Source organism: Python bivittatus, unplaced genomic scaffold, assembly GCF_059951505.1.
Source record: "Python bivittatus isolate LINGU-HERP-01145 unplaced genomic scaffold, Pbiv_v1 ctg000530_np1212, whole genome shotgun sequence".
Lineage (NCBI taxonomy): Eukaryota > Metazoa > Chordata > Lepidosauria > Squamata > Pythonidae > Python > Python bivittatus.
Genome location: NW_028277085.1, coordinates 8,406,698 through 8,434,322, shown reverse-complemented (window position 1 = coordinate 8,434,322; position 27,625 = coordinate 8,406,698). Strand labels below are relative to the sequence as shown.

General features: G+C 38.2%; 1 protein-coding gene across 2 annotated transcripts in view; it reads right to left on the bottom strand.

Annotated features, from left to right (window-relative positions):
* SLC12A1 (solute carrier family 12 member 1) overlaps positions 1-27,071 on the bottom strand; it is a 38,429-nt gene extending 11,358 nt beyond the window's left edge. Inside the window, exons 1-17 of one of the 2 annotated variants that reach the window (XM_088148571.1) lie at positions 26,661-27,071; positions 25,106-25,234; positions 24,537-24,612; positions 21,080-21,175; positions 18,832-18,971; positions 18,294-18,404; positions 18,005-18,116; positions 16,509-16,636; positions 14,694-14,778; positions 12,922-13,073; positions 11,497-11,604; positions 10,737-10,860; positions 8,621-8,722; positions 6,282-6,437; positions 3,790-3,889; positions 3,595-3,706; positions 1,349-1,489 (exon numbers count right to left, since the gene is read on the bottom strand). In XM_088148571.1, coding sequence (XP_088004697.1) covers positions 1,349-1,489; positions 3,595-3,706; positions 3,790-3,889; positions 6,282-6,437; positions 8,621-8,722; positions 10,737-10,860; positions 11,497-11,604; positions 12,922-13,073; positions 14,694-14,778; positions 16,509-16,636; positions 18,005-18,116; positions 18,294-18,404; positions 18,832-18,971; positions 21,080-21,175; positions 24,537-24,612; positions 25,106-25,234; positions 26,661-27,071 — 2,283 coding nt within the window. Of the gene's footprint in view, positions 1-1,348; positions 1,490-3,594; positions 3,707-3,789; positions 3,890-6,281; positions 6,438-8,620; positions 8,723-10,736; positions 10,861-11,496; positions 11,605-12,921; positions 13,074-14,693; positions 14,779-16,508; positions 16,637-18,004; positions 18,117-18,293; positions 18,405-18,831; positions 18,972-20,324; positions 20,421-21,079; positions 21,176-24,536; positions 24,613-25,105; positions 25,235-26,660 lie in introns of both variants that reach the window. The other variant, XM_088148572.1, reaches the window with a different exon arrangement.
* Between the last annotated feature and the right edge of the window lie 554 nt (positions 27,072-27,625).

Sequence of the window (27,625 nt, the reverse complement as noted above, 5' to 3'; positions counted from 1 at the left end):
TTCCATGAGCTCTGCCCATAAAGAGTCAAGGTACAGGAGAACCTGAGTGACTTAATTGGCAAAATACTGTTCCAGTGTAATATGTGAAAGGCCCACAGTAGATACTGCACATCCGTGATCCTCTCAAACATAATGCTTCTCAGTGGAATCAATTAAAACATCCAGCTGCTGGTCATCAGGTTAATTTAGACAACTTTAGGAAAATCAAGGGAAATATATGCAGTACACGATGAATGCCATGTTTATGCTTAACCAGCTGTGCTTAGAAGTATTTGTAGTGGATTTGAAAGTTCAAAACTTTAGTGAAAGAACGTAAAATCTAAACAAATGCATTTGTATGAAGATATGAATAAGTAGACCAAGCCTTTTTCTAAGTTGTAAGTCTAGAAATTCTAGACTTTCTAGAAAATGTAGATTTTCTGCCCAGAGAGGCCTATTGGCCAACATCATGTTATACCTAGTAGAAAACATTTGAAAATAATTTTATATTCTGCCAGTATAGTATTTTGGTTGTACAGTATTGGTAATAGTGTCTGTTGCTATTGGTGTTCATTTGACTTATGCTATATCTTGAAATGATTTTTAAATTGTTTTTTTTTTTCTTTTTTTGCAAATTAACTTGAGTGCTTTCTGATTGGAAAGGCAGCCTGGCCATTTTTTAAAATGAAAAATGAAAATACAGAGGACTCTTGTTTCAGAAGCATTAGTGTGCTCATTATATCTGATGGTGCAGCAATCAAATTAATACTCTGATCATAAACTCATTGTTTAGTCCTGTTAATTTCACAGCAATTAGAACATCTGGTTGCCTGTGTAATAATGAGCTTCTTTTCCCCTGTGTAATCTGTGTGAAGTATTAGAAGATGAAGTGTTAATTCCACTATATGAAATACGTTTTGTGATATAAAGTAAAATATTGATAGTATTACATAAGTTTAGGCTATTGCATGAGTAATATGCATGAGTAAAATGACATTTTAAGTGCCTCTAAAGTATCTCAATTTAATACAGGGCCTTGTTCATTGAATATAGCAATGTTTCTCAATCTTGGCCACTTGAAGATGTGTGGACTTCAACTCCCAGAATTTTGGGAGTTGAAGTCCACACATCTTCAAGCTGCCAAGCTGAGAAATACTGGAATATGGAATTGATTCATTTCCCCCCCACCCCCCCATAATTCCGTTGCCTCAAAGCAGAACTATTCCCCAAGTAACCTATAATACAAACATCAGCGCCCCCAGGATATCCTCTGCCTTGCCATGACCCCTTCCGAATGTAAACCGTAACGAACCAGCCACAATTCTTCGGTACCGGAGGCTGCTTTCAAGCAAACCTTCAAGCAGCTTACCTGGAGAAGACTTCTGACTCCATCTCTAAAGCTGTCTGCTGCTACCGCAGCATAAAATGCTTTCCTTTTATTCTTTGCCAGCCAGGCCTGCTTTGTTGCCATGCCACTGTTCATCTCTGTAACGCACAGCTTGCGTGGGCCCTGTGTGACACGATCAGACATTAGAGAGAAGCTCCGTATTGTGCCCCGTACAATAGCATGATTTTGAGGGAGTGACTGAATTGACTCGGCGAGGGACTGGAACGTGTGTCGAGGAAAAAGAGATTCCCATTCCATCTTCTGCAAAGAGGCTTTCCGTTCGGGAAGGAGAAGTTAAAGCCACTTAGGTATTGTGATAAGTAGCAGAGACCGTTTTGAAAATTCAGCTTTGGAGGAGTTTTAATTAACGGTTAAATTGTGAAATATTAACAGAGCGAGCCAATTGTAATTGGGCTCCAAGTATTCACAATCGTGTTTAAAATCCAGATGTGCAGAGGGTCTGTAGGCTGGAGCCGCCTCAGGGTGGGGATTTGGGCATGGCGTTCTGCATAAAGGTGGGGACCCAAAAAAGCACTTTCTCAGGAATTACATCTAAATTGTGGAGTTTTTTTTTTTTCTGGAGAAGACCGTTGGCTATTCTCTTCAGTGATAACCGCCTAAAACCTCCCTATGTTTTGCATCGGCGGCACAAATGTCACCTGATGTCATGTGCTCTCTAATCTTTTTTCTTGCTTTCTGCTTTGTAATTGTTTTGTTTCAAATTAGATTAGCTTCGTAACTTCTTGGAGGAGTTTATTATCGTTAGCTGCCCTAAATGTTTTGCCCACCCTAGAAGCAAGGAGGATCTATTTTATATAAACAAACATATACCTATGAATTCCGGTTTTGACCCTTGGCAGTTGACACGTCTGTTGACCGTATAAAGGCAACGCTTTCTAGTCTCGCTATGTAAAAGATGAATTTGAACCAATTATGCAAAGGTTTCTTGTAGTCCCTTTTGATGAAACCTGCATTTCTGTCTTAAAAGGACTAAGATCTCCTGAAAATAATGGGCTTATTCAGGACCGGATAGCTAAAGCTTCGTATCAGCATGCCTTTGCTTTTGGGGGAGTGTCTAAGAAAAGTTGGACGTCTTGGAAAAAAGCATCAATTGAAGCCATTGGACCCTTCTGCAGAGGATCCTAATGCTAAGTTTTTGGCTGCTAGTACTGGTCTTAAATTTTCACCCAAGCTGAAAAACTGCAGTTTTGATATTTGTATATTGTATGCACCATATAGTTTGACTGCTTTTTTTCCAAGGCACAGAATAAACAACACTCTCTACAGGAATTTTAAAAAACAGGTACTTAACCATAGTTTTTCCCAATCGCTACCATATTTTAGATTCGTGCATCAACTGAATATAAATGAAACAAAGGACTAGGAGATATAAGTAAGAAGTATTTAGAATCTTAATGGGAGTCATATTGATAGCATGCTCCTATTTTATCATTCTCTTATTTTCCCGGTGAAACAGCTCACAATAGTTCATTATGTCAATTTTTATTAGTCAATAAAACTAAATGTGGCTAAAGTTTCTAGAGAAAGAAATAAAAGTACCTATACCGACACAACATGCTTATATAAAATATTTGCAGAGATATAAATCTAGAGACAAGTAAGTAAAATAAATGGAAACCCTTCTGTCTGAAGTTTTTGTAGACGTGAATAAAATACCTACTGGGATATGGAGTAAAACTTAGCATTATAAATTAACGGGGCAAAGAAATCTTCCTTGGATTGTGCTGTTTTTATTATTTGGAACAGGCACTTGTAAAAAAGTTTATATATGAAAGAATCTAATATTGCAATTTGAGTCTTTTTGGGGGGAACAGCTGTCTGATTAGGGATTAAAGTGGTGGACTAGGAGCCCTAGGTTCTAATCCATCCTCAGCTTTGAAAGCTTTTTTGCCCTCACCCTCTCTCAGTCCAACCTACCCCACAAGGTTGTCATTGTAGGGAAAATAGGAGGAAGCAAGGCTATGGACGTCACCTTGAGTTCCTAAATGAAAGATGGGATAAACATCTAATAAACACTTAGTGCTTGCTCCTTCAAAGCAAATGCTATCTATTTTTCTGTAGGGTTAACTAACAAAATTGATGCAATTCGTATAGCGAAGACCTGTCTATGACCAAGCTTTCTGTGTGGAAAACCTGCAGTTTCCAGTAGCTTTAACAAGATAGCCATTTTTGTGAAGCAAATATTGGTAGGTATTGACAGAACTTACCATGTAGACTTCACAGCAGATGCAAAGACCGTTGTTCTTTGTGAATGAATGAGCAATGTCTAACAAAGCGGGTCTCGTCATAGGTCCTCCTGTTAAAACTATGCACTGAGGCCTGCAACGATGGAAGGAGATGCGTTATATTTGATGATGCATTTACATTTGACAATCATTGAATCGCTTCCTTGGAGAACTTACCGAAAGTTTTTTACATGATCATCCACCGTAGTTAATTCCAGCGCACTGTCAATGGCATTAATATAGTAGAGTGCCTGTGCAGATGACCCCCAGTTTACCTCTGTTGTACAAGCAAAAAAAAAACCCCACATCACTTTTAGTTTCTACATTTAACAGAAGTCGTTTTACAGATACCGTATTTTCGATCCGTCATAACAAGAGGTAGTATTTGGTGTTTATATGTGGAATGCTACATGTGAGTTGTGATCTTATGCTCAGCTAGTGGAAGTAAGCCTTATTGAATTTTTTGTCAGTATATGCAGACCCCTTCAAAGGGGTCACCAATTTTCCCTGTGAACTGTAAGTAGCATTTCCTGCCTTCTTGTCAGTCCTTCAAGGTAGGCCAGATCAAGAAACAGACTTTGCAGAGATTCCGGGAATACTACTGTTGTAGGGTATAATAAGGGAATCTTGTAAGCCTTTCAGAGTTTCCTTCTGCCCCATCTTCATCAGCCACTGCATGGAGGAAGTACCAAAGCCATCTCTCAGGGCAATTGTGAGGGGTTGTGGGGACAGGAGATATGGCAAGAGGAAATACCAAAATCTGGGAGGAAGGGTGAGGGGTGAGTTTCCATCAGTGGGAAATCACCCAACCTGGAGCTTTAGAGGAAATGCAGCAATCCAGTCTTTGTGGCATTTCCTCTAGAACAGGAGCCAAGACAAGGGCAGAAGCTAATAGTCAACAGGAGCTGGCCCCTATGTTTGCATGGGGGAACCCCAAGGAATGGCACCAATTTCAGATCAGCATAGTCCCCCCACGTGGCCTGAATTTGAAGATGTAAAGCTTTTGGAACAGCTGTCTTATGAGAGGTTCTTTGATCTTCTAACCAGTCTTACCAGATAGAAGTTCACTTTGGTTTAAATAATCGATTCTCTCTTGCTTCTGTGCAACATAGCGAAAATAGATATTAAAGCAACTTTTTAGACATTTAGTTATCTCAATGTCTTCAACATTCTGTTGGTCCTGGAAGTTCATGAGATCATTTGTGGTGGGTTTGGTTATTTACATCACTTACAAGCTTATTTGCTTCTGCCCAATTTAGAGGATTTTCCAAGACTGAAGACTCCACTATCTTATTTGAAGGAAGCCCTGCCTGGCTTCTGAACTGTTATCCAACCTGCTGCCAAATTTCATGATTAAGGAGAATGACAACTTTCCAAAAGCAAAGTGTGATACCTAGTTATTTGTTTCTTATGTGAACCTAACACTGCATTAATGTTTTCCAGCTTCTCAGAATCACATAGCTCATAACGTAATATTTCATAGGGAAACAGAGGCCCGTCGAATAAAGAAAAAGTATAGAAAGCAAACGTGTTTTAATCTTGCACAAGTGAGATGCAAACCAAATAAATATTGTTTCCTGTGGATAAGGGGATCCACAGAAAGTGAAGGTGAGGGTGTAGCTACTAGACTTCTAGATCAAAAAAACCAGGCAACAAGGTTTTAGTTAATTCCAGTGCTCTGTGAAAAAGGGCTATGCTGTTCGACTCATAAAAACCTCATTAGAAGCAATATGTTGGCAGTCTAGAAAGAAATAGTTTTTCAAAAGCTACCGTTGGAGATACCTCCAGAGATTTTTTCCCCCCCTAACAGGAGAGAAAGAACATGCCAGATTAAAGTGGCAGAAGCCACCTGACAGATAGGATTAGTTAACAGAGATGTGAATACACGGCGTTCTTAGGGGAAAAAAGCGTGTGCGTGTTTGAAATCTTTTCCACCGAGCTGCATTAAAAAGCGCCCTAGGGAAAAGGAGAGGAGTGAAGAAGGGGAGAATTGAAATCAGAATGTTCTTTTTCTTCTTCTTTTTTTAATAATTCCTCTGGGAACATCCCTTGGTAACTAAATTAGACATGGCAGTGAAAGGTTGATGCATTTCAATATGGATCTATCCACACATACTATAAAAAAGGGGGGGGGGGAAGCAAATATAAATCACCTTTTGTTTGTTTTTTGCCCACCAAAAAGTTTTTTCCTGCCAGTGAGTTTTGCATACCAAACTATGACCTCCACTAATTTGGGCTGTGTCGAACTTTTTCACTGCCAGATGGGCTAGGGTGAGGGTTTCTCAAGCTTGCCCACTTTAAGAGGTGTGGACTTCAACTCCCAGAATTCCCCAGCCAGCATGGCTGGCTGGGGAATTCTGGGAGTTGAAGTCCACACCTCTTAAAGTGGGCAAGCTTGAGAAATAGTGGGCTAGGATATGGCGTGGGAACATATGCTGTGAATGTAGGTACCCACGCTGTAGTCACAACAAGGATATCGTGCCAATCGATTACACGCAGGGCAGGCCAAAACTTTGGGGCCATGAGATTTTAACTCAGAGTGGGCAAAAAAGGAACAGGAGCGGACGCTGGTATTAGAAATTATTTCTAATACACAGAATTCTGCACCAGACTCCCTCCGGTAGCTTTTCCCCTAGAACCATCCTCCCCCCCGCCTTCCCGAGCCTTACCTGGCTTCTTGTATGTCACATAAATATAAAGAAAGAGCTCAATTGCGTAAGTGATCAGAGCTGCCGACCAGTTGATGACAAACATGACGCCGCAGCAAAGCACGGCTCCGAAGAGGGACACCCACATGTTGTAATACCTAAAGGCAGGTCTCCAGCCTATGGGAGTCAGAACGAGTGGGTCAATTCTAATCAACCCTAATTGGTTGAGTAAAGGTGTAGGCCACCCATTTCATATACGGGACTCTGGGCGGCTCACGATTAAAACAGAATAAAAGCAATCAAAACAACCTGAACGAAAACCCCCCAAAATGACATCAAAATCCCATATGATTAGACTCATCAGCACTCAAACTAACCATGACATGGGCTCATCCATGCTGTCAGGGCCCCAGGTTGGACAAGTCTAATTTATGAATGCCAGGAGGCTTAATTGGGTGACTCAATTCTAATAGTATTCGAGGGGGGAGAGGTGACCCTTTCTCTGAGCAGGAGGCACAAGGTAAGAATGTGGGCTTATCGCTTTCATGTTATGTTATTATACCGATTTATACAGCTGCCTGTTTCACAATTGCAACTCTGGGCGGCGAACCTTAGATTAAAATCCAACAAAGAACAAAAGAGCAATTAATAATAATAATAGTAATAATACAATAATAGTATAATTGCTAACCTATCCCAGGGAATTACTGGCATGAAAACTCTGCAAGTGCAGATCCCATAGGATCATTCAAAGACCCTCAGCTATGAGTAAGCCATCTTCCTCTATAAAATGACGCGTGGTTTGGCAGAAGTTATTGGGGAAATTTGATTCCCTGTCCAACAGGAGATTGTGGCAGGAGCTTCTAGGGCAGGGTTTCTCAACCTTGGGCACTTTAAGGTGTGTGGACTTGAACTCCCAGAATTCCCCAGCCAACCATGCTGGCTGGAGAATTCTGGGAGTTGAAGTCCACAGGTCTTAAAGTGCCCAAGGTGAGAAACACTGTTCTAGGGTGACTCAGAAGGATTCCATCCTTGTTACACTCACTAATAATGAAGTGAAATGTACAGCTGTAGGATATAGTGAGTAGAGGAACTGAAACGGAAATGAGATAAATGGTAAAAGGTCTATTGGCAGCCCTGGATTGATCACTCCGTTGAAAGGTGGCACGTTGCTGAATTGTCCAAATTTCATGTAACAAGTTCTTCTTTTAGCAATATAGAATTACAACCTCTTCAAGGAACCTATATTCAACAAATAAATACCCCTAGCCAAGGCAGACCAACAGCTATGTATTACCGTGTTGAATAAGCATTACTGCCAATGTGGGAGTTGGGGTTGCCAAGCAGAACAAGGTTTTAACTGATTTTTATTTTCATTTTTGTTTACATGGTTTTGTTCTGAGCCTCTTTGGATCTGGTAAAGTTACTAATGAAAGGAGAGGATTTTCAAGCAGTCGGCAGCTGACACTACGTGGCGGTTTGGATTTATTTCACTTGTTAAGATCCAGCTTCTCCTGCCCCAATATATATTTACTGCCCTCAGTCATTTCCCTGCATCTAATAAAACACATTTGTCGCCCAATAAAACATATGCCACAATATAACAGGTAACCCTCAAAGGAGTAAAACACAGCTTTTCTTCAGCATGTTGTGCAAGCTTTGGGCAGAAGACACATCGCCTTTGTTTTCTGGAAAGACGTGAGGATTAATTGTATATTTAATAGAAAAGATGTTTTTATTAACCATAATAATGCATGAAATCCAAAAGCATTTCCTGAGATGCCTACCTTCGGGCCAGATGTGTCCACAGGGTATGATCGAAGAAGTCAAGAGAGCAGCTGTGAAGCTCCACCATTTCACACAGGGGTTGCCAAACAGGTGGAGCTTCCATTGCGCCATTGCTGCTGCCATCTTTTTTGACCACACCCTGTCGAACTAAGTTCATACTGAAAGGGTTCTATAATTTATTTTGCAGCAAGTAATATGAACAACAACCCTATGCAATAATGTTAGCCTTCAATATGAGTATAGGAAGCCTGGAGCTCCAGCATCATATGCTGCTCTCAGTGCCCCTTTTTGAGGCGCCCTTCTAGCTTGCTAGTTTGGTGAAAACTGTTACGGAAGCCCTAAAATAGGCCTATTGTCATAAAAACCTCAATGCCTCAGCCCTCTTCCACCCACATGCGCAACGTGGCCATGCCTACTTTGCAGCCCTCAGATCCCCCAGATATTAAAGGAAGCCCCTGGCCCCATTCCTGCTTAAGCATCCTGGAATTATTTGCTCCTGGAAAAGGTCTAAACAAACCTAGCTATCAGATACACTGTAGATGCAAGTGAAAATAGTCAGTGATAAAACTAACCTGGAGATTTCGCATATGACGCGTGGAAACAAGAGAAATTGATGAGTGCGTATGAAGCCAAGAAGAAGTTGGAGATGATGGGAGCGATGGTGTTCAACTCAGCTGTAAGAAAACATGTCAAAATATGTGTAAGATGCCCGCATGTTTGAAGAGAATTAGTTTTGGATACACACGTCTATAGTATCTATCTGCTGGGTGAATCTACAAGTGTATGATATGAGTGCATTGTACTGCTGGACACATCCTCCCTGTACTAGGTCTGTAGCTCGCATTTCTCCTAACAATAGTAGAGCAAGAGGAAGCAGCTGAATAGGGTAAAAAGGAAATGGGCGACCGTTTTAAAAGTATACATTTGGGCATACATATCTATCGTGCTATGTTCTCTTTTGGGTACGAACCCAGAAAAGGAGTAAGAAAGTCTAAGATATTAACGTCTTGAAATTAGAACAAGAAAAGGAAATATAGTTAAAATGATTTTATATTGGAAGTCTAAGACTGGTAATGAAAATAAATTACCGTTCTATTCACTTTCCACTTATTTGTCTTTGGAAGGTGTCTTGGGTGATGAAATTATAGGAGTCACGGTATACAGGTCCTACAAGCTTAACTGATTTTACAATCTTTTTCACAGCTTTGTCCAAAAAATTCTGGACCTCTTTTCAAAAACCCTGCAGAAGTTACCAATTTAGACATGATCAGATCATGATTAGATGGGGAGGGAAGCAAGGGTGTTTTAGAGAGAAGGTGGCTATGTTTGAAAAAAAGGTTAGAAAAAGATGGCCCTCTATCAAGCAAAGGTTGGTTATGCATTATTGGATATATTTACTGATGTGGATTAAGATCAAATAATGTTTGGCATATCTGGAAACAATTTTTAATATGCATATGAGTATACATATATTTCTATTAATAGCTCAAGATAACATAGGAAGGCTGTTTGACAGTAACACCTAATATACTATATAAGTCGCCCTCTGGGGGAGATGGGCAGCATATAAATTTAATAAATAAAATAAATAAATAAAATACTACATCACAGTTTAGGAACATATGTGTTACTGCTGCGAGGAAAGTATTCTTACAGGTTTGTTTCTGCAATTTTTATATTTAAGATGTTGTATTTGGTGCTAAGAGCTGTTTTGTTACTGTTATGTTTGGGCTTGTTTAGGATTTCAAAGCCAGATCTAAATAGATTAACCTGATTTAACTTTGAATCTGGACAGAACTATTTCATGAAGATATAATTGTTTAAGTCCTCCGTTTCTTAAAAATGAAACGAAACAAAAATTATCAAGGATTTCTTCACCTTTTCTCTCTCTCTTTCGAATGGAATAGATACGGTGTGCACCAAAAGTCTGCATTGTAAAGTGACGACGCGATGTGTATTCAAAACAGGCAATCACAAAGGAATTTTAAACAGCGTAGGATGAAATAAAGTATGATCAAATGGGAAAGTTTGTAGCAGAAATCTCCCAGGGATCAGCGCTGTGAACCTATTATGAAAGCAGGTAGAATTCACTGTGCTAATGGTTTGGAACAGCAGGCCTTTGATTTATGTAGACATTTGAAAAAAGCAGACTTTATGCTACGCTGAAAGACACTGAAGAAAATGCCTTGAAGGGCGGTTGCTTGATTTCTTAAGGAATTGAGCAAGGTGTATATACTAGGCAGATATTTGTAGCAATGGGGTGACAGGCATCAAACAAAACCTTTGGAAGAGCAAAGCTTCCGTTGGTTCAACCATTCTCATATATTGTGCCGATCGGTGGTACCTGTGTTAAGGTTAAACCGTGGCTTATAAATCATAATGGCTTGAGTGCAAGGCAAAAACGTTGACACATAATGGTTTAGCTTGGTATGTCAATTCGGTCATTCAGTGGATGGCATCTTTTCTTTTCTTTTTATTTGGACCGTGGGGTTTTTGTCACCGCTGTAGAAGGTCTATCATCTAATTTTTGTTGATCAGAATTGAGATGGCGCTTTTATGATAGATTTCCATTGGAATAGTTGTTTCTTCCTTCACCTAGTCCAGATGTATTCACTAGTATCTTTGTTAGACTACTGTATGTCTTCCCCACTGCAAACATCAATCCAATACTATCTGAGTTGTACCTACCAATCAGAATAAAGGCCATGGCAATGATGAAAGTGAGAACATATCCTCTGATTGGTTCATTATTTTTCCCATATCCTTTGGCAAAAAAGTGGAGTGCTCGATAGATGTTATCCTTGCAGAGAGCCTGTCAAAAGAGCAGAGCTTGGTTAAGAAACCTAATTCTTGATTTCTTGGTCTCTTGTTTACTGTCAGAAGAACAACACACCCTTCATAGGAGGTGATGCATCAGTAAAGTCTTGGTTTTTACATCACTATGAATGGGCAGTCACTTAGCATGGTCTCCTTCCATATTAATCTGATGTTAACTGGGAGCACAGCAACCTTGTGAGGGGATGAAAGATGTAATAACTCTATCAGCACCCTTGTGTAGCATACTGGGTTGTACAAGTAACCTTGTGATCAGTGCTCTCCCACAGCTTTCAGACATCCCATTAAGGACACAACCATAAGAAGTAGCATCTCTGTAGTAGTGGCATTATATTAAGAGTATGGGTGAGGGGAGCATCTATTCACCGAACAGAGGAGAAGAAAGCCCTTTTGAGTTGTTAAGTGATGCAAGACATTCTCTCAAGCCTTTTCTAAACTGCTCAAAGTATGATTAGGGTCTTTATCTTGCAAAGTGTGTTAACATAATCTATGGGACCTGCACCTGTTGTATTTGAAACACACAGACCAGTGATTAGCTGGTCAGCATAAGCATGGGCTAGCAAATTACACAGTTACAGGAAAACATACAAAACATGTTTGCTTCTGAACGTACCTGGAAAACCTTGGGTGCGCTCACAAGTGAAGCTAATGCTGAGGATAGCGTGGCAGAAAATATCCCAGCGGTGATTAAGGGTCCAAACCCTGAAACCATGCTCATAACCTTTGGGAAGGAAAAACAGGAATAAAAGAAGGCCACGAAGTTTGTACAAGCTAGGCTATAAACAGAATTTGCAAACCCCTCAATTGTTAAATTTATAACAACATGCATTGTTTTTCAGCTCCTCTCTATTATCTTTCAAGTCATCCATTAACAACTTGTCAGGGAGACTGTTCAGCACAGCAAATTACTTTTTGTTGTCAAGAAAACAGTTTGCTTATAATGGGGAAAATTGTTCTTTAATTGAATCTTGTTTTGTTCCTTTTGAAGCCAAAGGCATAATTTTTATTTCTTCTGCAAATGATGCCATTCAGAAGAGACTCATATTAGGAACAAGATGCCATAAAAAGCAACCTACATATATTTTAAGAAGTGAGCAATCTTTGTATCAGCAAAAGAGAAATTGGTTGTGTAACCATCTCCAATCCAGGCTTGTATATAACTAGGTTGCCTTGCACCATCTACTTAAGAAAGTTCTATCAACAACTTCACTGAACTGGTATCTGGGAAAGTTACTAGAGAGACCAGATATGGACAGAGAACTTTTGTGAGACATTTCATTGATGGAGCTATACCTAATAGATGCAGTATGTGTTTCTGGTAGATACACTTTTAATATAGTCCCTAAAATAGTAAACTTCCAAGTTCACACAACTTTTCATGGTGTAGTTTGGGTAAATATTTTCTATCACTTAGTATTTAATTTGGCTGTGCACTTTGCAATTAATTGCTCCAATCTAAAGTTTTGATGGAATTCCAACACAGATCATGAACTTTGAGGATGCCTGTTTTCTTATTCCATTCATTTGACCGAACATTATTTTGAATAAACTTAGGAACAAAAAGTGACTTATCACAGATTAAAGTATGGTCTGTTGTCTAATAGAAGATCCTTGTGTACTGTGTCTAGAAGAAGCTTTTCAAGATCTCAAGAGGGTCTCTTTCTCCTCTCTGTTGATCTTAATTGGAGCTACAAGGTACAAGCTACATATGGAACTTTGCATGTGGAAAATTTATGCTCTCCTACTAAGCTGTTGTTCCTCCTTCAAGCCATAATTTATGATAATTTGAATAAGGAAGTACCTAAAATATAGTTTGGGTGTACTAGTATGTCAAGGGTGTTTCAGTTCAGTTTACCCACATACATACCTACCCCAACCCCCACCCCCACCCCAGCTAGATTGTCAGTAGAAATATTGAAAAGCCAACTAGTACACAGAACTGTATGCTTGTGTGTGTATTAGTTTATGTTATTATGTACAATATACGGCATCACACACACACAGTTATACAAATTGGATAATTAGCATGCTTTTGAACCTGGAAATTATTCATCAGCCCATAATCACATGTCTGGATTTTACAGCTGGAGAAATCATAGCCTAGGGCACAAGCAGATGATCCATTGCAATTCATTCCAGATACAACTGTATTATTGACATTCCCTGTAGCATCGCGTACGACACAAGCAGCTGTGGAAATAACAGGGTATTATTATTTCTCTTCCTTGTGACAACATGATAATATCACTGGGCTACTTATATTTCAGGTGGCTTATGTTGTGTGCACATTTCTGCCTGTTATCCTGAGGTGATGTAGGTTGCAAATAATTTGACCATTTGTTAAAATTGTATGATGTTTCTGTTGGGTTTACTGTCCAATTTAGCAAACCAGAACGTACATGAAATGTGCAGATGAAAAATGCTTAACTTACAGTGCTTTACTTAATATTAAAGGAAGATTGCAGGGATGTTGGTGGGATCAACCACACCTTAAAGAATGACAAAACTTTGATGATACAGTAGATCAGGGGTCCCCAAACTCTTCAGCTCATCAACCCCTTCATGAAGTTTCAGATTATTCATCAACTCCCAAACATTTATTATATGAAAATAATTTCACAAATACTATTTTAACTAATAGTATTACAAATAATAAGAATAAGAATAACAGCAGTGACATTGACTCCTTGGATAGTCCCATCATCCCTTGGTAGTCAATACTGACCACTTTGGAGAACCCTACAGTAGAGGAACTGTATCTCTGGAGGACCATATGTCCCCAAGATTCCCAAACAATAGGGGTGTTTTTGGTTTTGTTTTTCTGATTAGTGACAGGAAATCAAATAAATTCGGTATGCCTAATGCACCTTTTTAAAACCCCAAATTGCTTAAAATGTAGGGAAAATAGTCTGAAAATCCCTGGTGCTCTCTTCCAGCAATATGATTGCATCAATGCCATGCCCTGCTCCCATAGCTCTCAGTTGGGGGGAGGGAGGGAGAGAGAGAGAGAGAGAGAGAGAGAGAGAGAGAACACACGAGCATCTTGTGTTTCCATAAAGGTTGCCTGTCCCTGTTGTAGCTTGCTGTTTCTTTTCAACAATAAAACTTAGAGACCATCTGATGAGATACATGAATCTGTAGGCTTAGAAGGGAACTGGTGTCCCAGAGACACTCTCCAGTCTGTAGGAGACTGGATCAACAAAGTCAGGAAGACATTTCAAGAGGCCAACCCTTTGCCCTTGTCTGAGTAGCACTCCACTGGGTGTGCTTTCAAGTCCCAACTCATATTCCCAACCTCCAGTAGGCTTTTCCCTTGAGATGGAAAAGATCTGTTTTGCGCCTGGAATCCCATAATGCCTCATATCCTTTTCTGGCCTTGGAAGAAACTGGTTTGTCTTATAACAGGAAAAAAAAATCTAATTTCAAATACAATAATTGGTGAGGTGCTGAGAAGAACATTTTTCTCTCGTCTTATACCAACTTGGACAACACGGGTTATTACCCTAATGGGAACAGCATAGCAGAAAGAGGCAATTGGAAAAGGAGCAGCTATTTACAACTCTATGACAGAATTTTTTCTTTATGCGGGCTAACCATTGATTTTTCCCTTGTCACACGCACAGCTGAATCCTTTCTACATAGGGTAAAATAGTGATGGTTGTTTCAGCCTGCGTTTTTATTTAGCAACATCTGTTTTACTATGTTGCAGATCCAAAAGAACAAAAGATAATGAGGTTGATGTGAGCACGGGATTTAAAACATGCTTATATTACCACTCTGAACTTGAATGTAAATGTGCTTATTACTTACCTGCACAGATTGCAACTCCTAAGTAAGCAACAGTTGTGATCAGAATGGCCAGCATTGTTCCTTTAGGTATTGCTTCTTGTGGATCCTGGAGTTTTATAGTAAAAAGATTACAGTGAAATAGAGAGAGAGATACAGCAAGTCATATGTTTGCATTTTATAGTTTATAGAAAGAGTTCGAAAATGATTAATTTATGAGAAAGTCAGCCAACCTTAAATGACTTATACTCATGATAATAGAGCAGTATGTTTGAAATTGTGCTGACATTTGGGTACTTTTGTATAACCCTGCCGGTTGTCTTTATGAAGAACAAAAATGGGCCGAGCTCATTGCACTGAAGGGAATTCCATGGAAACTGTAAAATCCAAGCAGACAATTAACCTTTTCATAACTGATGTAAACGAAGGGTACAAGGTGTTTATTCTTCTCTTCACTGATAGAAAGTAAGCTTTGCCTTTACAAAACAGTGAAGTAGGGTTTTCCAAACATCATGTAGAATTCCACCCAGAGGTTTGCTCCCGGTGTTGCTCCTCTTATGAGTTAACTGCAAAGTGCTGTATTTGCTAATGTGGAGGGCAGTTTTTGGAGGTCAGCGTGTGACTATAAGTTCATGACTTTCTCAAAGGCTTGCAAATGTCATGAGCCAAAGCCTTGAAAGCAAAAAGAGAAAGAAAACGTAGCCCGGTCCCATTCCATATTTTCCGTGCCGAAACTGCATTTTTCTTTCCTTATCTCCCCATAGTAAATTTAAGTTCCATTGTATGTACAGATTTTTAATGGATTATCAAAGCTGACTGTAATGATAATTTCATAGTTCATTTCTAAGTGTAATACCCTGACTGTATTCATATTCTGGTATTTGAGCTACAGAAATCTTCTTTTAAATTTCATAGTATGTTTCTGGAAGACATGTTAGATAGGTGGACTGTTAGCTCAGTAAGAAAAAGCAAATGGGATATTGGTTAGAGACCAATAGGATGGAACCAAACCTCTTCCATAAAAGTTCTCTTTGACATCTTGTGATAGACAAGGGTAGAGACCCCTCTCTCTCTGGAACACAGGTGGCCTTGTGGCCAAAGGTCAGAATATTGTACCTGGAGTTGTACTCCAAAAGTAGATATAGCCAGAACAGAAGAACAAGGTTAGGACAAAGACAAGATTTAATGCAACGCACTTTATATTTAATTCATATGTTTACTTCTCATGTTTTAATTATTTTACCCTTCAGCATGCTTCCAATTGCAACATGGTGGTAATTTTTAGAAGAGTTTTTTGGGCCAGACTCAGAAGTTTTGGTGGCCACATATGGCTTTGGGGACTCTGGTTCTGCACCTCTAGTGTAGAAGTCGGACTCCAAATCCCATCATCTTTTACCGTTATTATAATGGATTAGGGACTTGGAGTTCAACAATGTCCACTGATGTCCTACCTCTGTAATCAAGTCCTGAATGTAGAAGAGCAAGATATGAATGTAAAATAATAAATAATGTGAAAAGGTAAAAATATGTCCAGAAGTATTTCTCCGGTGACATCTACTGATTATACACTTCACAAGTTCTTGCAAAAAGGTTTTTCCAAATCAATAGTAAATGTTCTCCTTGCAGTTATGATTCTTTAAATCTTGCTCTTTGCTTCAATGTTAAAAAATATTTTTAATATTCAGCAAATATTCTATGCCTTTCAATGGTATATTTAATAAATATAGTAACAACTATGCTACTGTTCCAAAAAGCCATTACATTATCTAATGCTGTGCTGTTTATTTGACAGTCTTGTGGTTTTATGGATATCTATTCTGTATTTTCAAATGTACATACCTCTAAGTCTCCAGAGATGTTGGCTCCAGCAAGAATGCCAGTGGCTGCAGGGAAAAAAATGGCAAACACAGAGAAAAAACCTTCATCACCTCTGAATTCTGGTCCAAAGTTTTCTGCAAATATGGAAGCTGCAACCAAACACAAAAGAATTAAGGAACTATGTGGACTGTTCAGGTTGTTCTGGAGGTCTTAATCATTGTGACTGATTTTATATTTCTTTCCCTCTCTCCTACAGACTCCTTCGCCACAATCCATTCTAGAGAACACCATGGGAGGAGCACATCTAAGAATACCCAATGGAGTGTCATCAGCTGTTGCCATGTAATGTTCCTATCCAGTCCCTATGCGTAAGTTGTTCTGCAAAGGTGTATGGAAGGCATGCAGCAATTGCTTGTATGCAGATAGAGCTAATGTGTAGATTGATTCTTGGATTATGATGCAAATAAGTACACAGATTTGGACAAAAGAGGCATTATCCAGAAAATGCCAGAGTTCGGTTCATCAAAAGTTGAGGACAGGCTGAAAAATGTGCATTGAGAGAAAGCTGAAAGGAACAAGAGCATATTATCTAGTTTAGGGATAGGAAGACTTTGAAGGTACAAATATAACCCAGGTCACATATTTGTGATTATTACTGTTGATTGTTGTTTAATTTTGGTGGGTTTTTTTTAAACTGTTCAGAATCATATTGTTCGAGTTGGGTGGCCATATAAATAAAATGAAAGAATGAATGATTGGATGAACGAATGGATGCATAAAATAAATAGTTATTATGTATTAAATTTATTTTGGAATTTTCAGAGCATCTCAGGGTTGCTACTTGCCATGATGGTTGTGGCCAGGCTCATAATACCAATTTACTCACCTGTAAACTGTTGAGTTTCCTTTCTACCCCTGTTTCTAGCCAGCTGTACTGTTCCCTACTGCCCCAACTTATCTTTACCTTTTTGTCTGTGATTCAGATACAGAGATGAGTGGAATGAGATTTCCTCATAATGAACTCAAGGCCCATTGGTTTCATTTGCATGGCTGTGCCTATTTTTTTGTAGGATTTACTACTTGTTATTTTATGCCAGTGATGCAGCATGTTGTACAAGGTCGTCAGGTTCTCGTCATTCAACACCGAAATTACATGGGTAAAGAGATCTAGTAGAGGCAGAGCTGTGATGTTTCAGGTCTGTTGCTTGGGTATAAGTCTATGAATGGTACCGTGAGTTGTGACTAGGGCTGTGGTTGATAGGCAAATTGGGCATCATGCAATTCATGCATTGGATATTCCATGCTGCTCTTTTTGTTAAATTGCAGTATTCCTCAACCCAATGGTCTCTTTTTTCTTAAAAAAAAAAAAAAGTTCTTTCATGGTACATGATTGCTTGTTTTTCCTATTGCTATTTACAGTATCTTTCCCCTGCATCTTGCCACTTCGTATGATTGTGACTCTTGTTTACTGTGACAGATTTTCACATCTGAAGCCCTGTAGCACTAGAAGCACTTGCCTTGATAATTGAAAAAACCTCTCGCCCTCTTTTCTGCATTGCTAGGAATAACAGTCCCAATGAAAAAATTTACGATAGCAATGAGAAGTATAATTAGAAGAATCACTTGGGCCTGTAAAGAAAGAGAAAGAACATTTTTGTAGTAGATTTCTTTGAGATAATTCTTTAGTTGCAGCCTGTATATCTGAGTAAAAACTGAGAATGAGTTCTCAAATCCAACAATGATCCACTACAAACCAGATTGGCTTCCTATTTGTTTTCTCTGAAGACTTATGCTTTAAAAAATTACCTTTGCTTCCCATTCCATACCAGCCACAGAAATGCCCAGAAGAATTACAACAGTTATGGCACCAATTATCCTGATGTCATTGGTTGCATCAACCATTATTGCATTACTGCTCTGGAAAAAGAAAACAGTGAGAAAGTAATTGTTAAAAATATACTTTCCGTAAGATAGTTCTAGTAGCCTCATAAAATAAAATGGAATTACTACAGAGGGATTCTTCACATTTCATGGGTAATGAGCCTTGAATTTTACATTTCTCATACTGCATGGACCTCAGCCGTCAAGGTTATTGGCTACCTAATTAGAACCCTAATTCCCCTTAGTAATTTTGAAACTTTTACAGTAGTTTAAGAAACATTTCCTTAATCTGGTAATAAGAAAGCAAAACTGTATGAATTAGAATAAACGATATGGTTAAGGAGTTCCGATTCATGAATATGGCTGCCCCTTCACTCTTTTATTAGACTTGTGATCATTACAGCCGAAAAAGATACGAGCCAGGTTTCCCCAGGCTTAGCCATATGCAAATAATGATGCTTACCTTGAGGAGATCCACAACTGTTTCTGCAAAGCCGACCACATACATGGCCACTGCCACGGCGTTGGCAAAGGCAAAGATGAGACCTATGGAGCCTCCAAACTCAGGTCCTAAACTTCGTGAGATCAGGTAATAAGCGCCACCTGTCAGCACCGTAAAGAGTTGCTTCAGCATATGGACAAAGCTGCACGTGACATTATGTTTTTCCTAGTAGGTGGTCCAAGGATAATCCAAGGTTTTTTTGCCCTAATGCGGAGAATGCAGATCGAGTACTATACGCTGAACAGGACTAGGATATCATCTGCTATGACGTTACAAAGGATTCTCTTGGATTAAGAGATGCATTGTGGCTTCCCCTAAAAATATGCTGATCCACATCACTTAAATTCAAGCAACTGGAATGTCTCTATACAATACTACTGCTTTGCTACTGCTACTACTACAGTACTATTGCTGCTGCTGCTGCTAATGAAATACCTTGAGCCTCTGAGCTCATTTCTGTGCACCTCTTGATTATAAAACTCAGACAAGAGACATTAGAGACAGTCCTTAGCAGCAGCCTCCTCCATATGGACCATTCTTCTCTGGTTGCCAACTTTGTTTTCTTCAGTGCCAAGTTAAGGCTTTGTTTTGTTCTGCCAAGCCTTTTCAAGTTTCTGTTATTTTAATTTTAACATATATTATATAAAATATATTGGGTTGAAAAATAAGAGCTTCAAATAAATGGGAACATATGTAAAAACATACAAAAAGCTTTCTCCATCTGTCTTCTCTAGGCGGTTCTCCTATAGAATTTCTGTATGTACGTTGTTCACAATAATCTCTTTATACTCAATAGAATTACAACACGTGGTTTTGGAAGCACAAAGAGATGATATAGAAAACAATTCCCTCTGAGTCCACAGCGGAACAATCTCCTAGAGTAAATCCTTGCATTCCAATTTGCGACATGCCACGTTAGATCCTTTGGATTTCATGAAGTACATTGTTGAGAAGCATCTAAAGAAGTAGTAGTCATTGATTATTTAATGCTTGAGTATTTTCTTTAAGCTGGTACCCTCTAGTTCATGCTGGTTGGACCTCATGAGAATGAGAGGAGGGTAGCAGATAGGAAAGTGACTTAAATCTCTTCCTATATACTTCAAACAGGAACAATTTCCCTGCATTTATTTTATTTTAAACTCTTGCAGAATCAAAAATATTCTTTAGCTATTTCATCTAAGTCTGCTTTTGTGTAATGGAAAGTAATTTCACAATTACTTTAAATGGGTGTGAAAAAACCCTCACCATTTCAGCTCATCTAAACATTTGGAAAGTATTAGCTATTCCTTTTCTTTTGCCAAGATGATATAATTTGCCATCCTCCTTCTTATATCAGAACTGACCCTTTATGATTCAGATGACTTCCTACTACATTTTAGTTTGGTATGCATTTATTTGGATATTGTTTGTCCAGAAGGAACCCTATTTTCTATTCAAGCAGAAAATTGACTTACCTCCTCTTACGACTCCATTTGTACATATGGCAGACATGGAAATACCTGTTAAAGTTGTAACTACCACACTCAGGCAAATAACTACGACTCCAAGACCTGAAAAAGTCCCAAAAAAGATCTTTGATCCAAGTACCTTGGTCACATCATTTGCTTTAAAATCCTTTAACCGGAAGCTGGTATCCTCTGGTAAGAAGTGATCACTCATGGAAAGGGGTGACTGGAACTGACAATAGCTGACACACACTGTTCATTCATCACAATTAAATACCTGTAAAGTGTTGTTGATGCTGCTTCCAGAGCTGATTGCTTGTGTTCTTGAGGATGGTGTATAAATAAAGGTTAAGAAAGTAAAAGAATGAATTAATACATTTTAGTGATCTTTATTAAGTGATAGTGGGAAAAGACGAATGTTCTTCATGTCCGGTCCATTGAAGGAAATGTAACCTGTAATGTTTTGAGTCTGATTTATTTTTTTAAAGAAAGATAGAAAAGTAAAGCTGGGGAAAAAAATGGACTCCATTCTTCCATCAGTCTTAGACCTTCATGAACTGAACCGGCCTTTATGTTTGTGAATTAATTAATTATAGAATGTTAATTGTGTCGAGGGTATGACTCACCTTCTGGTTCTTGGGATTACCGTGACTGAGGCTGCTTATTACAGTGAAGAACCTTTGACTTATAAGACAATAAATGGGGAACTAATTCTGAAGAACGGTGAGCACTGTGGAAAAGGGAAACACCCTAAAGATTTTTACCTCCACGGACCAAACCATTAGTTGCTATTGCAGAAGTTGATAAGCCAGTAATGGAAGTAACCATGGTAGCAAGTAGGATTATGATAACTCCAAGACCTGTCAGCAATGAAAAGATGAAAAATGTAATTGATGGTCTGCAACTTTTCAAAACCGTTCTCTAAGGTAGCAGTTTAAATTAGAAGGGATCTGCTTTTCACTGACAAACATCTTCATCCCTACTGCTGTATTGTCTTGTTTTGTCCATGTAATATAAATGTTAAATAAGCTACTGGGACAGGGATTAAGGCCCTTGATACTCTATAGAGCCCTGGGACACTGTGATTAAATTACTAAATTGTAATAGAAATGTGCATCTGTACAAGCCAAAATATTTATATCTCTATTCATCAGTGTAACCCCCTGAGTTAACTCATTTATTTCTCTCTTCCTCCAATTCCCATCAGTTCTGACTAGCATGGCCAATGGTTACAGATATAAATAATTGTAATCCAGCAATGTCTGGAGGACCACAGATTCTCCATCCCTGAATCCTGATTATTCATTATAAGTTTCCAATGGACTTATTTCTTGCTGAAGTTACTTAACAATATGTTAGGACATATTGCCAAACTTCCAAGAATCCTGAATATCCTTGCAGGAACAGTAATTTTTCCATAGTGAAATATTGCGCTCCAAATAGGGCAGATAATTTAAAAGAAGCCCAACAGTCTATAAACACTGAATGAACCCTGTTTGGACAATGTATTGTACCTTCCCTTGAGTCAAACAGGAATGTTAGTTTCACCTCCAGACATTCATTAATATCCATGTATGTGTAGAATACACTATATGAATAGAGCAATGATAGAAAGACCAAATTAAATCAACAAACACATTTAGGGAAATAACCATGTACTTATGTAAAATATATTCAGATGTTACACTCATACTTATATATTTATATGGACTGGAGGAGAGACAGCAGAAAGCTATTTTGCCTCCTTTACTCCCACCCTGTCCCACCCTCCCCCCCGGGAAGGTGAGACTGTATTTTGAAATTTAAGGACTGGTAAATCATAATTTTAAAATGAAATGTGAGAAATTGAGCCACTGGAACTGCTCTTTTTACAGACTAATGGTGAGCTCTGATTAAAGTTTAGATTAAAAACCAGTTGCAAGGTCATTAAATAACATTTAAATGAATGACTCTTGCCCCTAGCTATTTTCATACCTTAGAAGAAAGTAATGCTTCTTGATGATGGTAATAAGTTACTAGACTACCATTAAAAAACAAACAAACAAACAAACCAAAAACCTAATTTTGCATGACGCCCCAGAGCAAAGTCTTGACAATGTTAAGATGCAGAATTGCATGGCAAGGCACATACTTATATGGATTTCCAGCAGCAAGCCCTCATTTGCTATGCATCATAAAATCCTTGAGCACCTTATTGTCAGGCACAAGGCCAACTGCAAACATGTAAGGTTGTGTTGGTGGGCAAAACTTCCCACCTCTCATCTGCTTATTTCAGCATGCTCCTTTTCTCTAAAGCAGATAATCCTTTCAAGTTTCCATGACTAGTGACACAGAAAATTTCCAAGGAATTCTAAGAAAAATCTAGAAAAGGCCTGTACAATTAAGAAAATTCCATAAGCAAGAGAATTAGACGGCGTTGTGATGGAATTCTTTTCATTTTAGGAGAAAACCTGTATCCTTTAGGCTAGTTTTTGTAGCACAAACCCATCTCGGTTAGATACTTTGAATGTAGTTTTTTGTTTTTAAGTCCATTTTTGTTTTTAAGTCTGGAAGAATATGGGTTACTGACAAGATTCTTCTTTTAAATTTGAAAACCCGTAAGTATTGATGACAGAAAATAGGCCAGAATGCACATAGAGTTCCTCATACGTGTCTTTATGATAGAAAGCTAGCAGAAACATCTTTTAAATTACAGGAATTGTCATTCATACATACATACATGCATACGTGTGTGTTTGTGTGTGTGTGTGTGTGTATATATGATTCTGCAACCCTACATTTTCTGTCCAATCCATTAAAAAACAATTATATACATATTTCAATTATATACTTTTTGCTAATATTTTACAAATTCTTTTGTAGAACCTGGCCATACCATAAACTGGACAATATAGTAACTTTGATCCTCATGGCGGCTGTTATTCATGACTATGACATGTAGGCAGGAAAGGTGAATAGCAACAGTCATTGGGCTTATTATGTAAAGAAAAGGATTAACCTCCCTCTAGCCTGAGTCAATGACTATTTTCATAGCAAAAATGAGTTTAGAAAATAAGTTTACAGTAGTTTGGTCTTTAGTTATCTGTTGTTTAAATGACTTAGGTGAGATCACTTTCCTTGGAACATAATTTATCTGTCTCAAACAAGGGTTCTAATCAAGGGTTTAGAACAAGGGGAACAAACATTTCTTTATAGTTATACTGGGATACATGTCTTGGCGACTTTGATGTAAATGCCATCTTTGGAAAGGAAATGATATATAAGATGGTTTGTTGGTTTCCCTTTTAATGTAAATGCAATAATGTGGAATGACATTCTTAAAAAGATTAAAGAAACTGATTTAAAACAATATATTTTCCAGAATTCTCCAGTGGCCACCACTGGCTTATTTAAGGCTTAGCGTATCATGTCTCTGCAATGTCTCCCTTCCATAACCAGAGAAACAAATATAAAATAACCCATGAATAGTTTGGAGTTCTTCTAATGGTCAGCAGTGGGCAAACATCTTGGACAGATGACATGAGAAGCCTTTAAGAAGCCACTGTTGGCCATTGAAGATTTAGGCCGGGAGGCCGGAAAGATGTGCCGTACAATCAGACACATTCAAGACTAACCATAAATTAAGCTTACCATCTCATCTGCATATGGTCAGATGAGAAAGCAGGGTTTACTTTTCTAGTATTAACCTATTTGTGTTTTAGAGTATGGAATCAATTCAAAGAGGTTTTTTTCTGCCTCTCCCTGTAATGAATCCCTTACATATAAATCAATATGTAAAAAGAAATATATAGGGGATACATTATCGTATATGGTAGCTATTATCCACTTCAGTTAGGGAAACCTAAATCCTTTTGAATGCAACATACATACATTTGTGTGTGTGTGTGTGTGTGTGTGTGTGTGTGTATGTGTATGCAAGATTTTGGTAATGCGAAGTTGTAACCGGGCAGAGCAATTTGACCTCTCTATTGTGAAATGCTGCAGCCTCGAAGGGGGGAAATCAGATGAAAACTGTAGTGTACCACATTATCCTAGAGCAGATCATTGGATTATGACCTGAAGCCCTAGAAAATTCCAATAATGCTTTCATATATATCTAATAAATGAAATGTCTAGAAACCATGAAAATATTCAGGATGCCAATTCACACTTCAATTTAAAGTAACTGATGTTTCTCCTGACTATAATAAAAAGTTATACGGTATTTTTTAAAAAACATACCAATTCCAGCTTGACCAATAATCCAGGAAAGACGAATAAATAGCATTACACCCCAGATGTTCAACATGCATCTCACCTAAATATTAAACAAAAATGGTTGTATCAACATATAACTGCAGAATGCAATAGGTTTAAAACGGGTAACAACACTCTTGTGAAAAAAGAACAAATGTATTAAAAATGTACTGAAAAGTTAAAAAGCCATAATAGCCTGAAATAAAAGGAACCCAAACTATATAAAATAGTTGCTCTGACAGAACTGTAATTATCTGGTTAAAGCAGAAATTTTGATTTAAAAATTAAAATGCTAAAGTTGGAGTGTTTTTAAAAAATAAGAATAGGAACTGAGATGTTAAGAACTCAGTCATAGGAAAGGATTGCTTCAAATCAGCTTCATATATGTTCATTGCACGGGATGAAACCATGAAAATCTCATGGCAAGAAATCCCCGATGGAAATATCTACCTGCTTTTCTGCATTATGAGATTACGCAAGTTGCGCTACCAACTTTTTAAATTTTAAAAGCAGATGTTATGTACTTGTACAGGTACAAGATAAATGTGGCTTACCAGGACACCCTTCACCCATCCAAATTTCACAGCTCCTTTGGTTTCTTCTTCCTTGTGGAAATCAGCTTCTTCTGTGTTGCCGTCTGCTTTGGTGAATTTGTCGACTGAACCAGAAGCCACTGTGATATTCTAATCAGACATTTTTAAACAAAATAGCTTGTATTCCTGGATTTCATAACAAAGGAACTGTGTTCTGTATAGGTGGGGATTCCATAGGAGCGTAGCAACCCACAGAATATATCAGCTGCAAAATTATTTCTTTTCATTTTTAAAAAAACTAGGTTCAAGTACATCGGGTTTAAAGAGATGGGCAGCGTCAGTTCATCTGTCAAACAGCTTGCCTTGCCTACCTCTCTTTGCCCCTTCCTATAATTAGTACAAACAAAATAATTAAGAGGAAAATGAAAAGGGTATTGCGTCATTTAGACAAGTTGTAGAAATAAAATGCAGGCTGCAGTGTAACAAATGTTGTTAGGGTTTTTCTACATCATTATAAAAGGCTTTTATCCAGGGGCATCCACAGGAAAAGTGTGAAGAACATCAAGATGGCAGCCACAAATCTTGCAATTTTATGTGTCGTGCTCATGCAGTCACCATCTTGATTTCTTTGATATTCTCTTGCAGACGTCCCTCTGGATACCTCTTTTCATGTGCGCAATGTATTTATTTATGTGTCAAATTTATATGGCTGCCCATCTCACCGAAAGTGAGTCTGGACGGCATACGATAAAACCAAGAATTAAAACAGTTTGTAAACCCCTTAAAACAATAAATATAGATAAACCAAGACCACGAGAGGGAAGACGTTTGCATGTAGCATAACCAGCATTCAGGCTCCCTATTGCCAGGGGAACCCCAGACTTGCTGGAAAAAAACTTGTTTTGAGAGCTTTATGGAAGGCCATAAGGGTTGGGGCTAACCTCACCTCAGGAGGGATGAAGTTCCAGAGGGTGGGTACAAGGACAGAACAGGTTTATTTTATATGTATATATGTATATGTATATGTGTGTATATACACACACACGCACACACAATATAGTATTATGTCTGTATATATATGTAATAGATGTTGATATATTATTTATGTAATATATTATATAAAATGTTATATTTAGCAGGCACATTCTAAAAACTGCTCAGCAATGTCCTGCTAAACTGACATAACCCTAGCTCTCTGAACACATAAGGTTGCAATTGTATGCACGTCCTTTCGGCAACATTGAATAATGAGTTACTTCTGAGGGAACATGATTTCCGCAGGCAAAATGTAAATGCTTGTAACTTCTTTGGTTTGAGGCTGAATGTATGGGTGTTATCAGTAATTGAGTAAGACATCACAAGGATAAGCAGTGTGGGCCATCAAATGCAGCAAATGTTTGGTGAAAAATCATTCTCAGAAGGTTTATGCTCCATAAGTTTACTTGTGCGGGTTGCAAACATCCCAGAAGAAGGAATCATTAGGCCTTTGCACATTTTTAGGCCACCTAAGAATGGTTTTTCTTCTGGCTGTTTATGGAAGATCAAATTATGTGTGCCTTAATTTCTTTTGACGTACCTTTGCCAGGTGTTCATGAATATCCATCAAACTTGGTCGGCTTATTTTGGCCCCTCTGATGCTTCCAGTGTTCTGGTAATAATCGACTTTTGGCACAGCATCCATTGTATTATGCCCAAATGTTTTTAGATAATAGGTGTTACTGTGGGTGTCATAGGGGTGAAAGCTTCCATCTGTTTTAGCAGTATCCCCGTTTTGTAAGAAATGGTCATAAGCTTCTTGGTTTCCAGACCTGTAGCTGATTTGGAGTCTCTTAGTGGTATCTCTAGCAAAAGAAGTCTCTTCATAATGTTGTGGATCAGGATCTCCCTGAGACTGAATTGTGTTTTCATGGTTTTCATTAATGACATTAACCTGAAATCTATTCAAATTTGGGTCCAAAAATACATTTGGAGAATTGTTCATAGACATAGTTGTGGACAATGTGTCTTTATTTCACTGATATCGTTGATTCTGTGTTGTCAGTTTTTCAGCAGACAGCAGTTATGGTGCCTAGATGATCCTTTGTGTCTCACTTAGCAACCACAGATGTTCTTATGCCGTACGCTGTGCGCTCTGCCTTCAAATACAGGAAATTTTTTAAAAGCTAATTTCTCCATAAACATTAAGATAAATTATAGTGGATAACAATGATGGTAAATGACTATGAAAAATATCAGCTATTGACTATTTAAAATCAAAACTCATTTTGTACTTCTTTCACATTTTTTCCCTATTTTATAGTCATGGTGAAATAAACAGTGCAGATGGTTGAACCTTGAAGTGCATGAAATGGAAGTTTAGATCCCATTACTTATCAGTGTTAGTCAGCACATAGATATGCCCTAACAGGTAACATCCTGGTGCTTTAAAATTAGATGATAGCAGATTGAAATAGGAGGGGAACAACATTTTTTAGAGTACTATGATCTTCAAAACATTTTCTCTATCTCATTTATTTAAATATATTTACAGTACTTGGATTG